Source organism: Vigna angularis, chromosome 8, assembly GCF_016808095.1.
Source record: "Vigna angularis cultivar LongXiaoDou No.4 chromosome 8, ASM1680809v1, whole genome shotgun sequence".
Taxonomy (NCBI): Eukaryota; Viridiplantae; Streptophyta; class Magnoliopsida; order Fabales; family Fabaceae; genus Vigna; species Vigna angularis.
The window spans coordinates 34,661,304-34,677,736 of record NC_068977.1 but is presented as its reverse complement, the minus strand read 5'-3'; the positions used below and the strand labels follow the sequence as shown (position 1 = coordinate 34,677,736).

The window sequence follows — 16,433 nt, the reverse complement described above, 5'->3', positions numbered from 1 at the left end:
TTCAGCATCTTTGATTCAATGAAATCGTAAAGTAGTTTGGATCATCTTTTTTCTAAACTGATCATTACATCATTTATTTATTTTATTAATAAATTCAATTCAAATAAAATTTTAACATAATTAGAATTTTACCTTATTATGTGTATGATCAACTGTAATACAATCCAATTAAAAATTAATATAATTAACATTTTTTTAACTAATATTTATATATATATATATTGATTAGACATTGGAATAGTGAACAATTATTATATTGGTTATTTTGAAAGATCCAAATTATAAGATCTATGATCCAAATTAAATAATATTTTTGAAACAAATATTACTAGATAGGATATTGAGTTTCAGATGAATAATAAGGTTAGAGACTTTGTTTTTGAAGAAGAATTAGCGATGATTCTATATCTGATTCATATAGTTGTTTTTGATGAAACAAGATCAACACTTCTAAGTTTTGAACCTTTATAAGAATAAACTCAAGATCCTTGAGAACATGTGTTTCATGAGTCAGAATATTTGTGTAGATCCATGAGAAAAAGGTGAAGTGCCATTCCAAATGATTGTGTGATATTTCTCCAAGAAAATGAGAAGAATAATGGTATGATGGAAGATGACCCTGTCACCGTCTGTTAAGCCATGCAAGATCCTAATTCAGAAAAATTGATTGAAACAATGAATGAGAAGTATAAGTCCATGCAAGACAATAAGGTTTGAGAACTTGTCCCATTATCGAAGATGTGAAACTCATTGGTTGTAAGTGAATATTTATGACCAAAAGGGATTTCAAAGATAATGTGAAAAAGGTATAAGGTTTGTCTTGTGGTGAAGGGTTATACTCAAAAGGAAGAGATTGGTTTTAAAGATATATTCTCTCTAGTTTCATCGACAGACTTTTTTAGATCAATGGCTCTTATTGCACACTGTGATTTGAAAATTCATCAAATGGATGTCAAGATGATGTTTCTCAATGACAATATTGACAAGATAATTTATATGGTGCAATCATAAAACTCTATGTCAGGAGACCCAAAGAATATGGTTTGTAAACTAACGAAATCCATTGATAGGCTAAAATAGACATCTTGTTGATGGTACCACAAATTTTATCAAGTAATTATCTCATTTGGTTTTGAGGTGAATGTTGTTGATGATTGTGTGTCACAAATTCATTCGATACATGTATATCTCCCTAGTCTTATATGTAGATGACATATTGTTTAATACCAACAATATGACATACTACACAAAACCAATAAAAAATGAAAGATCTTGGTAACACCTCATTTGTATTAGGAATTCAGATACAACAAGATCGATCTCGAGATATTATAGGATTATCACAAAGAAATTATGTCAAAAAAGTGCTTAAAAGGTTTGGCATGTAGAATTCTAAAGCACATGGTACTCCAATTACTAAAGGAGACAAGTTCAATCTCAATCAATGCCCAAAAGAAAATTTGAAAATTCATTGTTGGGAGATTGATGTATGTCCATGTACGCAGATCTAACCTACATAATTGGGGTTTTAGGTAGATATTTTATAATCCATAAATAAATCATTGGAAAGCAGCATAAAAAGAGTTATGAGGTATTTAAAAAAATGAAGGGTTATATACTCACATACAAGGAATCAAACCAATTAGAGATTACTAGGTATTCTAATTCAGATTTTGTAGAATACAAACAATTTAAGGACTATTTCAGGAAACATTTTCATGTTAATTAGTAATGCAATTTCTTAGTATACTATTAAGCAAACCTTTACGGCTTCATCCACCATGAATAAAGAATTTCTCATTAACTAATTCAAATACGGTTAAAGTTGATATTATTCTATTAAAATAATCATTACTCATTAATTATGTATTTCTTTCTTAATCTAACACCTCAAGCATAACTCTTCCATAAAAATAAAGATAATTTGATTGACTTTGAATCCTATTGTAATAATAAATCAATTACACTGTGTCAATGATTGTCTCTGAAATTATTTATTTAGTACAACGAGATTAATAATAACATGAGACTCAAAAGACAACCGTAGTTTCTTCTGTGCTTTATACAGCTGCATTCTTAGCTTCACATTGGCAATGCTTTGGCTATAATCACGCTTTTAATTTACAAACTTTAATTTATAACTAATCATCATACCATTAATTTCTTTCTAAAAACATTTAAATAATCATATCCTATATCTCTTAAATGTTGTTTTTTTCGAAAAAAATCCTTTTATTTATTTATTTTGAAGATCATAAATGAAAGATGATATCGAGTTGTGTGAGGCACCAAACATCACTTTTTGTCTCCGGCAATAGTGTGCGTCGATAATAAAGTAAAATAAAATATTGGAAATAATAAAGTGAAAAAAATAAATAGCTAACAATAATTAATAAAAAATGGATAATGTTATTCTCACGCGCAGTTGATAGGATGAAGAATTCACCTACCAATCACGTCAGAAAACACTGCTTAATGTAGCTTTTTCTCTGCTTCTGCAGCTGCCCTAAGGCCCCACTATTCACCTATTCACTACTATTTTTTCATTACTTATATTTTTTTTTTATATTTAGTTCATCGCTTTTATATGTTAATATTAAATGTTAACGTATTAACTTCGAGAAAAATCTCTTTGATATTTTGTAGGAGCACGATTGATCAAGTGAATCGGAAATAAATTGGATAAAGAAAGATTACATTTAATTAATCAACTTTTTACCCTGTTAGTGCTTTTTATCCTTTTCATTTTTAGCCTGATTTTCATGTACTATATATATATATATATATATATATATATATATATAATATTAAAAAATTTATATTCCAACTCACATTTACTAAACTTATGTTTTCTTTTTATTTTTTACAACAATTCAAAACAAAATCTCAATTCACTACATCATCCATAAATACATATTATTTTCATCCATCCACTGTGTACTGAATTTTAGTAGATAAAAATATCATCATATATTATGAATTTTAAGTTGTAAGTTCAAAGGTATTTGAATAATTTTCATTTTTAAAACTAAAAAAAAATAAAAAATCCCAAAATTCTTACTCACCTCCCTCATTTCTCTCAACTTTTTCTCTTTCATCTCTCTCACTTCAACCTTTTCTCTATTATCCCTATTGTAACCCCAACGGAAAAAATCAAAAACACTCATCTAACCCTAATCCACCTTCTTCACTTATCATATATATATGGATGGATGAAAACTTATGATAAGTTAAGACGAGGAGTTATCCCGTACATATTTCTAAAAACAATTTATCCTCATTTTTATATCTAAATCTAATATACATGAAAGTTTTTGTCATTATGATACCTTCTACATGTGTTATATATTTATACTTGTCTTTTTAATGTTTTAATATCAATTAATGCATTTATAAAATTATAAAAAATTATTGCAAAAAACTTTAAAAGAACTATTCTTGTTTTTTGAATATTAAATATTTAGGAATAAAGGATATTAGGAGTATGAGAACGAAATAAGATAAACATGCACATATTCTTTCTTTTATCTAATTGAAAACATAATGAACAACTCATACACCGTTAATACGAAGATTTTTCGTCAAAATAAGAATAAATTCAGATAATATTATACAAACGAGTTTATTTGTTACTCCTAACATACTCATCTCCATCTTGATCTCCATTTCCATACCTAATTGAATACATTGAGTATTATCTATATTTATATCCAATCAATACATAAATTCTTCAAAATAAAAATAGATTTAGATAATACACATAAAATAAATTTGTTTGACATCTCTAATTAAGGATAATAGATCGGATAATAATTATTCTCATATATTTACTTATTCTTTTTTACTAATTTAAACATCCAAAATTTTTTACAAATAAATTTCCCTTCATGATTATTTTTGGTAACATAATTTTTTTCTTGAACATTTTTCTATGGAATTGAATTATTGTTTTGCCATGCATAGAAAACCTCTTGCTATTCCTTTTCAAGTCTTTAAAGTAAATGTATTTTCATATAGTCAAACTAAGATTCTTAATTAAGGTGGAACAATCACGGAAATTTAAAGCAAGTTTGACCTAACACGTTTACTTTATAATTGATGAAAAAAAAATCTATTATTCACCATCGATATTACAACTCACTTTTTTTGTATATAAAAAAATACTACAAAGCTTATACAGTTCATCTAAAATAATTTCGCAGGGATACAAATGTAAAATGTCCTATTTATTATTTCAACCTATTGAGTTTATTAAACATTTATTTTTTCAAGGAAGAACTTTAAATATAATTTGCATCAATTCAAAATTAATTTAATTGAAAATAATTTGTGCTAGGTTGAGTAGGTTATTGCTACTGTGTTCAAATCTTTTTGATGAAAAGTACAGCTGTTGATGGAGATTACGTAAAACTGAAGCTAAAACAGTTGCAATACACATAACTTTTATATCTTTCAAGCAAAAACATAGGGACATTATTGTCCATACACCTATTTTCCCAGCAAAGCATAGGGGTTAAAAGTTTCATGTTTTTATTATTTTTAATTCTTTTTACTAAACACGTCACATTTTTAATGATTAAATTAAATATATTTTATATACGACTTTTGTTGTTCTTGAAAATCATATGTATGTTAACGTTACACTCACTAAATTAAAAATACATATTATATTTGTAAAAATGGATCATTGTTTTTTAAATTTGATCCATTTTAACTCATTTGACTTATTTATTAGGGTATACTGAAAATATTTATTTGACCTAACTCATTATCAGGAAATGGTTTGCCTAAATTTTAAAACAAAAAATAAACAATATTTTTTTAATATTTAACAAATCATAATATATAACATTAATACTATATAATTCATAATTAGATATTTCATATTCTTAGCGTGAATTAAGTAATTTAAAAAATCATATTAATTTAATTTAAAATACTTTAATGATTTTGACGTTATTGTTTCTATCAATTATAATCTGTTTAAATTTTCATATAACACATAATAAATTTAAAAATTTAATATTACCTTTAAAGCGCGATTGACTCATTTTGTAAATAGGTCTATCCGACCTAATTCATTAATCATGTGTCAGATTGAAAACATTAATTTACATTAAACCGAGTTTAAACTTACTTAAATTTAAATAATTAATTTTAAAATAATAAAAAAAATCATTTTTATATATAACAAAATATAATACATACAAATTATTACTCTATAACTAAAAAGATTTCAGGCCTTATTTCTCAATATTCTATAAACTTTAAGTGCTTCAAATTTTAAAATTATTTTGTAGCTAAATAATAGGCTGTTGACATATAATGATTAAATTTATCATAAAATACTTTTTTTTACCCACCTAACTGAACGTCATGATAGATACTATTTTGAAATTATTATAAAATTAAAAAACGCATTTTCCAATCTATTAACGAATATATTTACATTTAACACAACTTTCATCCAATGATGTATCTTTTTACATTTGTCAGCATTGATAATTTGGTAAATTCGAATTAAAAAATACGATGAATGATAATTTTCTCTAAAATAATAATATTTCTCCAAAACAAAATAAGAAGAAAAAGAGATTGGGAAAAACAGCAGCAGCAGCAGCTGACCTGACTACACTATCCGTACGCATGCATACCCCAAAACCGAACCGTTCAAACTACCGCCATCCCACGCGCCCTACTCGCGCGTCACTTCGCTCTCCTCAAAACGTGAAAGGCTCGTACAAAACCAACCTCTTCTCCTCCTTCTCTCTATATCGCAACGCAAACTAACAACAACAACAACCACCACCATCAACAACGTTTGTGTCTGGTTTTGTTGTGTTGTTGGGGATTCTTCATGGCAACAAACCCTTGATTCCTCTCCCCATTCTCTGCAGAGGTCAGTGACTAAACCTCTTTTCCTTCCTTTTTTTTCTCTTTCTTTCTTTCGATTCGTTTTTCTACGCAGATTCGTTCTCGTTTTCCCCCTTCCTCGCTTCCTTTTCCTACCTTCACGTTCGCCTCGTGATTCTCGCGTTAATTTCCGCTTTTATTCTTTCTAATTTTCCTTATTTCATTTTTTAAAATTAAACGAAATAATAATACGGATGCTCTCGTTGTTTTTTTCTCTCCTTTCGTTAATGCACCGTGAGCAATGCCTATTGGGAAAATGGTTAAATCGTGATTTGTTGTTGCGCTTTCTCTCCAGCTTCTCTTTCTCATTTACTTTTTCTTTATATTATTTAATTTCTTTTGAAATGTATTTAAGTCAATGATAATAATAGTAATGATATTAATGTTTCGTATTTTTTAGCTGTTGAATGTTGATTGCAGTTGAATCATTTCCATGAGGGAACGTGGATTGGAGTCAAATGAGCAAGATAATACAGCTGTATTTGGAGTTTGATTTTTTTTTTTAATTTGAGAGATATATACTTTTTAACTTTAATGGTTGGTGTCAATAATGTCTTATAGTTTTTCGTTCTGAATGTGTCTGTTTATTATGTTCAAGTCAGGAGAGGCTGTGTTCTGAAAATGGTGTATTTGAAACAAGGTCACTCTCTTCCGTCGGAAATTGTTATTATTTTATTTCATTAAGGTAAATGATAAATAAGATGAGCTATCAAGAATAAGTTTTTCTTTATAAGTGTTTGATAATTTATATATTTTTTTAAGAAAGTTTGAATTTGTGCTTTAACTAGTGTTTGTTAGCTTTCTTTAGTGTGATGGAGTTTAGACATTACTAAAATGTTTCATTTTTTTGTTCATGTTTAATGGAGCGACGGCACTCATTTGCTCTTCACAATAACGTAAGCAACCTTTTAATGCATTTTTTCTCTGTTTGTCAGAGAAGGGCCATTCTATTATAGTGTTGGACGGTTACAGAATGGATCTAGAAGACAAGTTCCTTGCTAAAGGTGTGTTTTTGAGCTTCTTTTTGAGTTTGTTCTCTCAGTAGTTACAAGATGCAACACTCTGTTGTGCTTTTAATATTGTCTTGCTGGGTGTGTTTTTCTCATCCATTTACACGATTTAGAAAGTGAAGGATGCATGCTGTGTGATTTATCTAATGACTCTGTTATTTTATGTGTTTTACCACTGACAAACACACTGCTACATGTTTCAACACATCTACTAATGTTTATGTACAGTTTCAGTCCACTGTTAGGGTTAAATGTTGAAAATGGTTTATTTTGGAAGGCGTTTTGTTACTTGATCATTTTCTAGCCCAATGGTTTGTTGCCTCATTACTGTGTTAGTGCCTAACTGCTTCATCAACATCTTTTTTCCTTCTTTGTTGGCTAATCCCTAACTTGGCATTATATATATATATATATATATATATATATATATATATATATATATATATATATATATATATATATTTGAGGTCTTATCTGTTAATGCTGGACTCATATGGTTAAAATCTAGTATTTTTTCTATATTTCCTCTGTACGGCATAGTTTTGGAAAGTGATTGTGGCTATGGGCCGCAACGCTGCATAAAGTTAATCTAATTCCTATTCTTCCTCTTATTTTTTAATTGTAATTATATTATGCTAAATAAACAATACTGTGTGTCCTTTGTTATGAGGAAATGTTAAATGTTGAGATAACTTATTAAGGATATTAATAATGGAAAATCATGTGGCATAACATGTACTAAAATTTTCAGCAATGGTAAGGCTATGCAAATTGTCTACAAAATCAATCTGGGATTTCTTTTTAACTGAATGTTTATTCTGAATTTTCCTGTTATGTATATTCACAATATGAATATCTATTATTTTTCTCCTTTAATCTTGGGGATATGAATTTTGATGTACCGATCATGTTCTGTTTTTGTGATATGAAATGAAATTATGAATATTAATATGCTTTAATGTCAGTTTCTGCTATAGATAGAGTATAATTAGATAGGATTGAAGTACATGTAATCCTCCTAATTAAAACACAAACTGCAGAATTTAATGGTATTATAAATGCTAAGAATTGGTGAGATTATTGGATTTAGTTCTTCTTGTGTAAATACCTCAAAAGACGATTCTGTTTTCCAAATTGTCTTGTCAGTTACTAAACTTAATTTATTTGGGAATTAAAAGTTTGGCTGAAAGTACTCTTGATATAGATTTCTGTGCCAATTACCGTTAGGAAGAACCTTCCTAAACATACCAATCATTCTCTCCAGAGTTGCTTCTTTAAAATGCATTCCACTCAAGTAATACTTTACCAATCATCCAAACGTGCACTTGGCATTTTAAATAAGATTACAATTAAGTAGAACTGGCAGTGTGTCTGTATATGACTATACTCCAATATTATTTATATCTACTCATATCTATACTGACAAGACTTTTTATAGCACATTTTGCCGAAAACTTCCATGGGATAATCGATTTTTTTAATTTAGATCATGGCCATAATATCTCACGTTAATCTGATATTGGTTTGATTTGTAAATATTCACAGGAAAATATTAAAGATGAGCATACAATATACCTTTTAAGTTAATATAATATTACCTCTTTTGTCCCTAGTCTTAAGATAAATTAGAAGTGGTTTCTTTCTATAAGACCCAATTAAAAAACATGAAGTGGTTGTACCAGGAAACTATTAGGAGAGACAGAAATATTGATGAGAAGGGTAGTTTTGTAGATAAATTATAAATTTTGGACAAATTTATTACTATATACTAAATAACCACTTTCTTAATCTTGATGAATTAGGTAATTGTTTATAAATAGGAATGAAGGAGTGATATTAGTTATGTATGTTTTAAGGACCAAAATTTCTAATATCAGCCAAGAAAGATCAAGATGATTAAGTACACTTAAATGGTTGGATTGAAGAAGAATACATTCCTTAAAAGTATTTTGAATGGTGCCCATGAATCAAGATTTGCACTTGTATTAATTGAGATGTGCATAATAAATTAGAAATTAAAGCTTTAGGTCTTTCTTCTTTGCCTACACTATCTAGTCTATATAAAGGGTTATTCCAAACTATAGCTGTCGTGCAATACACTTGGACTCCCTTCCAGGATTTGCTACACTGTTTGTAGATGCTCCTGTAGTGTCAACTCTGTCAGTATATCTCTTTTCTTTTTCTGTTTTCCATGGTAGGGAGGATCTGGTGCTTATGAGGTATTTACTTTCTCATTTTCAATTGATCCTTTTGTATTTCCTATAATTTAGTCTTAGGTATTTTAAGGACGAGAATGCCTGATGTGTACATACAATTATGTGTCATCGTGTCCTTGTTGTGTATTGTCAAACTTTTGATGTGAATATCCTTATTATTTGGAATATAGGTTGGAGATTGTTTTATACTATTAACTTATTCAGGGTTGCTCACTTATGTCCCTCCTATTTATTTAAAGATAAGTTGCGCATTTCAGCCAGCGGAAATTGATTCCAAGTTGTTGATGATCTTGAACTGAAATAACTTTTTATGGTGTTTGTCTATTTCTCTTGAATGCTTAATTCATATACCTGATTTAGTACTGTATTAGTATCTGCTCATAATTTTGACATTGATGTTTACATATTTTTATTGCTTTTTGGAAGTGGAAAGTGGTAATGAATTTGAATTAGTTCTATCCATACAAAGAGAAAATGCTTTGAAAACAATTATTGTTTTCTAATTTGGACGATCCTTCTTGATCTCATGATAAATGATTTAGTTTAAAATGCAAGAGTCAAAACAGATTTATGTGGCATTATTTGGAAAATTGATCTAATGCTTTTGAATTTCCTTGGGTTTGGCATGTGAATTAATGAATTTCTCCTGCATCAACTCTTCTTGGGTTTTTGTTTTTATATTGTTTACACAATTAGTTTTTCATTTTTTCTAGTTGAGTTCATGTGGGTTGGAGTTGATCTGTTTGTACATTTTTGTCTTCTTTCTTGGTTTGCATATGTGATGTACCTTTTTGAACAATTTATTTAGTTTCTTCTGTTGAATTAAAGTAGAGATGGTTCTGTTGCAGGTTCTCTCGGTACTGCTGATTGATGCATGCATGACAACTAGGTAGAAACATAACTTGATGTGTTTAGCTCTAGTTGCTGGATTTCTAACTCTTAAGCTTATGTATGATGTTGAAATGAAGCTTAGGAGTGGGGAGCTAAAGTAGGTATTGGTGTACCAATAATGATACAAATCTTAGACTGAGAATGATACTATATATACCAAGGGTAGCAACATATGCTCGGATATTATGTTAAATATAAACGATTGGGGCATGATTTTATTTGCAAAGAAAATCAAATAGGATCTGTTGAAGTTGATTTCTGTAGTTACACTAATCCAAATCATGGTAGTCAAAATTGCATGCTGACTTGTAGAATTTCTTTATTTTAGGCTTCTGCATATGTGGGTGAGTTTCTGATCTCAGAACAAACCTGCATATCATTGCATAGAATTGTAGACTGGACAGAATTGTAGAGCTTTTTTGTTCTGTTTGGTGAGTTGGGTTCCAAACTGTTTTTTTCCATTTTGGACTTCTGCAAACCCAAACACATAAATCAAGTGCTCACTAACCCTAACTATTAGAGAATCAAGAAGCAGCAACTAAGTGAACTGAGAAGCACAACTTAGTTGTCTTCATCTTCAACTCTTGCAACCATCTCCAAATCAAATGGTGGATGATGATGTTTTTTCTGTGCCACTTCTAGGTGAGCATCATCTAGATAATATGAGTGATGAATGAGATGGAGGAAATGAAGATCACTTGAGTGATTATGATTTTAGTTTGGACAATCTGTATTAGAGAGGTCTAGCGTCCATGTTTTTTGTTTAAGGCAATAGACACTACTAGCTTAAGTTGTGAATTCTGTGTTGCTTTATTTCTTTTTTCACAATGGTACTGATGGCAGATGGAGGAATATGGTGGAAGGCCAAAATTCCTCTATATTAACATGCCATTCCAGCCTATGGTACTACCGCAGCAGTCTTTCCTTCACAAATTGCTTATGGCAGTTGGCCAAAGAGTTCCATACAGCTGCTATGGTGGCTTTAACAACACTGCTTTCTTATGTTTATGATTATGAATTTAAGTGTTATTATCATTTTTTTCTCTCACTTTGTAATGTGCATATATATGAATATGAATTTTCTGAATCTTGTAGAATCTTATGTTGTGTTACAATTGCATGATATGCTATTTTGTTTCCCCTTTCTGAGTGCATAAAATCCTGATTGACTACCTTGATCTGAACGATATAGTCAATCATTTAATGGTTGAAGATCTTCTGTTCAAGGTTGAAATGCTCCGTGATTACCCTTTTATTCATGTCTTTGGTGGAAGTGGAACCTGTGAATAGATTACTATCTATTGTATTTGTTATTGCTCTGGATTAATCTGTTATTGCTGTTATTTCTCTTCAGTTAATCAACACCTATACTGGAGTGTAGGTTTTGCTGTTTCCTCTAGTCAGATTTTCCTTCTATTTCCACTAGACTTATTTTGTATTTGTTTTTTTTTTGGTCCAGTTTCTGGTATTCAAAGTCTTTCATCTAGTGCTCAAAGTACTCCTGAAAAAAATGGTCATTCGGATGATGCTTCAAGAAGTTCAGAACTTCTTCAGGAGTTCCTAAAACCTGCTCTTAAGAAGGAACTTCTACGAACTTGCGTTGATAAGGACAAAAAGAACATTTCTTCAAAAAGCAGGATGACTGAAACTAAGTCAACCAGTAAGATTGTCAAGAAGCAGGACTCAAAAAAAGTTTCTGGTGTCAGCAATCAGTCTTCTAGGAAGCAACATCGCAAAGGAGAAAACCCTGTGCGGTTTGTACCAGTTCCTGACCCACCTAGTGATTTTGGACATTCAAACTCCTGGATCTGTAAGAATTCTGCTTGTCGAGCAGTTCTCTCTAAAGATGACACATTTTGTAGAAGGTGCTCTTGCTGTATTTGCCACCTTTTTGATGATAACAAGGATCCCAGCCTTTGGTTGGTATGCACATGTGAATCTGCTCAAGGGGACTCCTGTGGATTGTCTTGCCATATTGAGTGTGCTCTTCAACATGAAAAACTTGGAGTTGTTGATCATGGACAACTGATGCAATTAGATGGTGGTTATTGTTGTGCATCCTGCGGTAAAGTTACTGGGATACTTGGGTGAGTAATCTTCTTTACTTTCATTTGTATTTTACTCAGTTCTTTTTATCAATATTAAATGAAGCTTTGATTAATCTTTTCAAATTTCTTATTTATGCTGTGAAATATCAAACATGCATCAGCCTGTATTGTTTTATAACTATATATTCCATGTTTCTTGTGTCTCTTTGTCCATCATTCACACAGACATACTTGCAACAATGACGCAAACTTTAACTACTACAGTTGATGTTATCAAATACGCTTTCTAATTTGGTTGTGAAATAGAATATTGTAGTGTATAAAACATTTAAACTATTTTCTACTTGCGTTTGTGACTAAACTTTTAGCCTACGTTGGTGAAATTGGTGACTCATGTTAAATACTGGCAGATGTTGGAAGAAGCAGCTAAGCATAGCAAAAGATGCTCGACGAGTAGATGTACTATGTTTCAGGATATATTTGAGCTACAGGCTTTTGGATGGTACTTCAAGATTTAAAGAATTGCATGAAATGGTAAAAGAAGCAAAGGCTAAACTGGAAACTGAAGTTGGTCCAGTTAATGGGGTTTCTGCCAAAATGGCACGTGGGATTGTCAGCAGACTCCCTATTGCTAGTGATGTCCAAAAACTCTGCTCTCTTGCTATTGAGAAAGCTGACGAGTGGTTGGCCACTGTTCCCAATGTAAATCCAGAATCCAGAGGTTGGAACTATAATTTATATATATATATATATATATATATATATATATATATATATATATATATATATATTCTTTTTGTTTGCTTATCAATTTGATTTATACATGGTGTATGATGAAGTTCTTCATCTTGCAGAGGGTTCACTTCCTGCTGCCTGCAAGGTTGTGTTTGAAGAGGTGACGTCTTCCTCAGTCAAAATAATTTTAATTGAAATGTCAAATGCATCTTCTGGGGACGTTAAGGGATACAAGCTATGGTATTACAAGAGCAGGGAGGAATCACACACTAAAGATCCTGTTTGTGTTTTTCCCAAATCTCAGAGAAGGATTTTGTTATCCAACCTCCAACCTTGCACGGAATATACATTTCGGATTGTATCTTTTACTGATACAGGTGACCTGGGTCACTCTGAGACCAAGTGTTTCACCAAGAGCGTTGAGATATTGGAAAAGAATTCATCTTCATCAGTGGCCGTGAATCAAAAAAAGAACCTTCAAGCTGAGTGCAATTCTTCTGGTTCCAAATTGGAGCCCAATCCCACATCAGCTGACTCTGGATTTAAGGTTCGAGACCTTGGGAAAATCTTGCATCTTACTTGGGCTCAAGAACAAGGTAGCTTTGAGGGGTTTTGCTGTGCTGACAAGAGAAACTGCTGTGGGCAGAGTGAAACTATCAAGCCTAGCAAACCACAAGAGCAGTTGCCTTCAGTTTCACGTGACCTCGATCTAAATGTAGTTTCAGTGCCTGATTTAAACGAAGAGCTGACACCTCCGTTTGAGTCTTCCAGGGATGAAGATAACGGTTGTACCTTGCAGCAGGCTGTTGAGGCTGATGATGATGCTGCTTCTCATGATTTAGACAAAAATTTAGCAAGATCACATGGTAGTGGTGGTTCACAAACATGGAACCATGGACAAACCGGAGAAGTTCCTGCTGTTGACTCACGTGGAGACGCAAGTAGGAAAAGGAAAGCTAGCACAAATGAAGAGACACATGATTGTGACAGCACTTTGATAAATGGCTCTCCTTTACGCCCTTCTGATGGTCCATTCTCTTTGGATGAAAACTTTGAGTATTGTGTGAAAGTAATTCGCTGGCTAGAATGCCAGGGTCATATCAAGCAGGAATTTAGGTTGAAATTGCTGACATGGTTTAGTTTGAGGTCGACAGAGCAAGAACGAAGGGTGGTAAATACTTTCATTCAAACTCTGATTGATGATCCTAGTAGTTTGGCAGGGCAGCTAGTTGACTCATTTTCTGATATTATATCCAACAAGAGGCCAAGAAATGGGTTCTGCAACAAGACCGTGACATCAAATTAAGCCTTTGGAATCCTGTTACACGAGATCCCTAAATGCTTCAAGACTATCACCATTTCAAATCACCCTGATTGTTTCTGCCTTGTACATGCATTTTTTATTACTCACCGTAATTCATTTTATTGGGACAAGCTTTTGTCCTGCTAAAAGGATTTGCATTGATGATTTGCGCAGACAGTAACTGATTCATCCTTGAAGTGAAGAAGGATCTTTGGACATCAAGTCTCAGGAAGTTGAAAGGCTATTTGCTATTTACTAAATTACTGCAATTATTTATTACTGCAATTATTTATCAATTTGAATTTAGTCACAGTTGATCATTATTAGTGTTGAACTCTCTTCTCATTACTTCATTTGACAAACAACACTGTGATGGCTGATTTATTCATCCCGTCATTCTTTTGTTATCTTATCTTTGGTGTTTCCATGATCATCTTCATGTGGGTCTGTATTATGTAACCCAAGTGCTCATGCACTCTCTTTCTTAGTTATTATCGTAGCGTGTTGTAGGTCTGAAGCCACCATGAATAGTCAATTAAACTAAGCTGTTGACACAGTAGATAACATTCTAGTTGTATCCTGCTTGACAGTGTTAAAATTAAGGAAATGCTTCTAATGTTGCAATTTCTTCTCTTGATTGAAACTTGAGGATAAAAATGAAGTAAGCTTAAAGAATATCATTTGTTTTTTGAAGAAAATGAATCTTAGTTTTCCTTCAACTGATTTTTCTGAAATGCACCATGAAATGCATTTTTTAACATTTAAAATTTGTCTACAATAATTGTTCAAATTTATGATCCCATTAATGTTATTACAATGGTCCACTATTTTGGTTGACTGTTAAATATTTTTTATTTTATTTTATTTCATGGTTTTGCTAGTTACTTGATTCAAACACTGCATTGAGAGAATGCTTGCCAGTAATTGTCTTGTAAGGAATTTTTGAACCCCTTCCATGAAATGAAAATGATTTTGTGAAAATTTAATCAAGATTGATTTTTGAGAATGTCATTTTCTTAAAACTAAATCAAACAAGAAACACAGTTTTCCAAATTTAAACTATATCTTTTTGTTGTGAAAAACTTTCCTTGATGTTCTCAAGTTTAATATTTAATAAATAAGTTTGTTCTTTTGAAATTCACTTTAAAAATAAAATTTATGCTCTGCCAAACTATAGAATCACGTTTTTATAAGACATGTCTTACAAAAGACTTGAAAAAGATGTTACAATTACACGAGTGTTTGTTGCTTTGAAAAGTGGAAATGATTATAATATTTTAAAGATCTTGATAATTAAAAGTATTTAATGATTCTATTAATTTTAAGTGATTTTTTAATAATTTATTCTTCATCTAGTGTCATATCATATTCATATACATTTCAAATTCCAGTTAAATTATAAAGTTTACTTAAAGAATTATAATCTAAAACTAGAATTTCGATCTATAATCCACAAGGATTGGTGGAGGAACTTATATGATAATTAACAAACCTTGTTTAACTTATATGATAGACTAAATTTCTTAATTTTTTGATTAATATTTCAAACCTAAAACTATTAAAAATTGACAATTGATTTAAGTATTGTATTTACCTTTTATTTTAAATAAAAACTAGCACTTTGTGAAATTATTATTATTGCCAAGAACTTAAATTATTTCAGAATATAAAATCTAAAAATTTGTGTTTTAGATTAAATTGGTTTTGACATGAAAACACGATTTCCCTATTCAGTTTTATAAAGAAAACAACAACAAAAACAGAAATAATTTAATATGCACAAAACAATTATATTTGACTAGGCAGCAGGGAAAATGATTTTCCTTTCAAACTAAAATGTTACTGAATAATTAGACAACATTCATTGTTTTGAATTGAATAGTCTTTAAAAATTCAAATAAGAAACTGATACATTACCACCACCAGTATTCTTAAAAAAATAATGAAATCGATTTATACAAAGAATCAAGCAAAACATACAAATTAAACCATGACATATATATCTTCTCACATAATAATAATAATTTAATAAAATTAAATGTATATTCATTGTCCATATAGACTGGAATACCATGGTAAAAGAAATATATAGATTGAAAATTCTCTTTGAACAACATTCTACTGTGAAATTGTGTAACAGCCGTTATCTATGAAATTTAGTAACTGCTCTTATTATTAATTTTAATTAAATTATTATAAGGAATAAGTGAAGAAGGAGGTTAAAGGTGGTTATTCTTTCTTGTTTCTCTTGCAACTTTTCTCATTCCTCTGTGTGAGTTTTTAACTATTTATCAGTTATAAGAATGAGCGACAGTGA

General features: G+C 30.6%; 1 protein-coding gene across 9 annotated transcripts; it reads left to right on the top strand.

The window, feature by feature from the left end:
- The first annotated feature begins 5,648 nt into the window (after positions 1–5,648).
- LOC108345737 (VIN3-like protein 1) lies at positions 5,649–14,528 on the top strand. 9 transcript variants are annotated; one of them, XM_052867228.1, is made up of 8 exons: positions 5,651–5,899; positions 6,314–6,391; positions 6,512–6,598; positions 6,849–6,917; positions 9,988–10,028; positions 11,490–12,117; positions 12,489–12,799; positions 12,933–14,528. In XM_052867228.1, exons 6-8 carry the CDS (start codon positions 11,669–11,671, stop codon positions 14,117–14,119), a joined length of 1,947 nt encoding a protein of 648 aa, XP_052723188.1. In that variant the 5' UTR covers positions 5,651–5,899; positions 6,314–6,391; positions 6,512–6,598; positions 6,849–6,917; positions 9,988–10,028; positions 11,490–11,668; the 3' UTR covers positions 14,120–14,528. The 9 variants fall into 9 exon arrangements, with proteins under 9 accessions (XP_052723187.1, XP_052723186.1, XP_017439951.1 ...); XM_052867227.1 differs by lacking the exon at positions 9,988–10,028 and having other exon boundaries at positions 5,649–5,899; positions 6,334–6,391; positions 6,512–6,553; XM_052867226.1 differs by lacking the exon at positions 9,988–10,028 and having other exon boundaries at positions 5,649–5,899; positions 6,512–6,553.
- Positions 14,529–16,433: the final 1,905 nt, after the last annotated feature.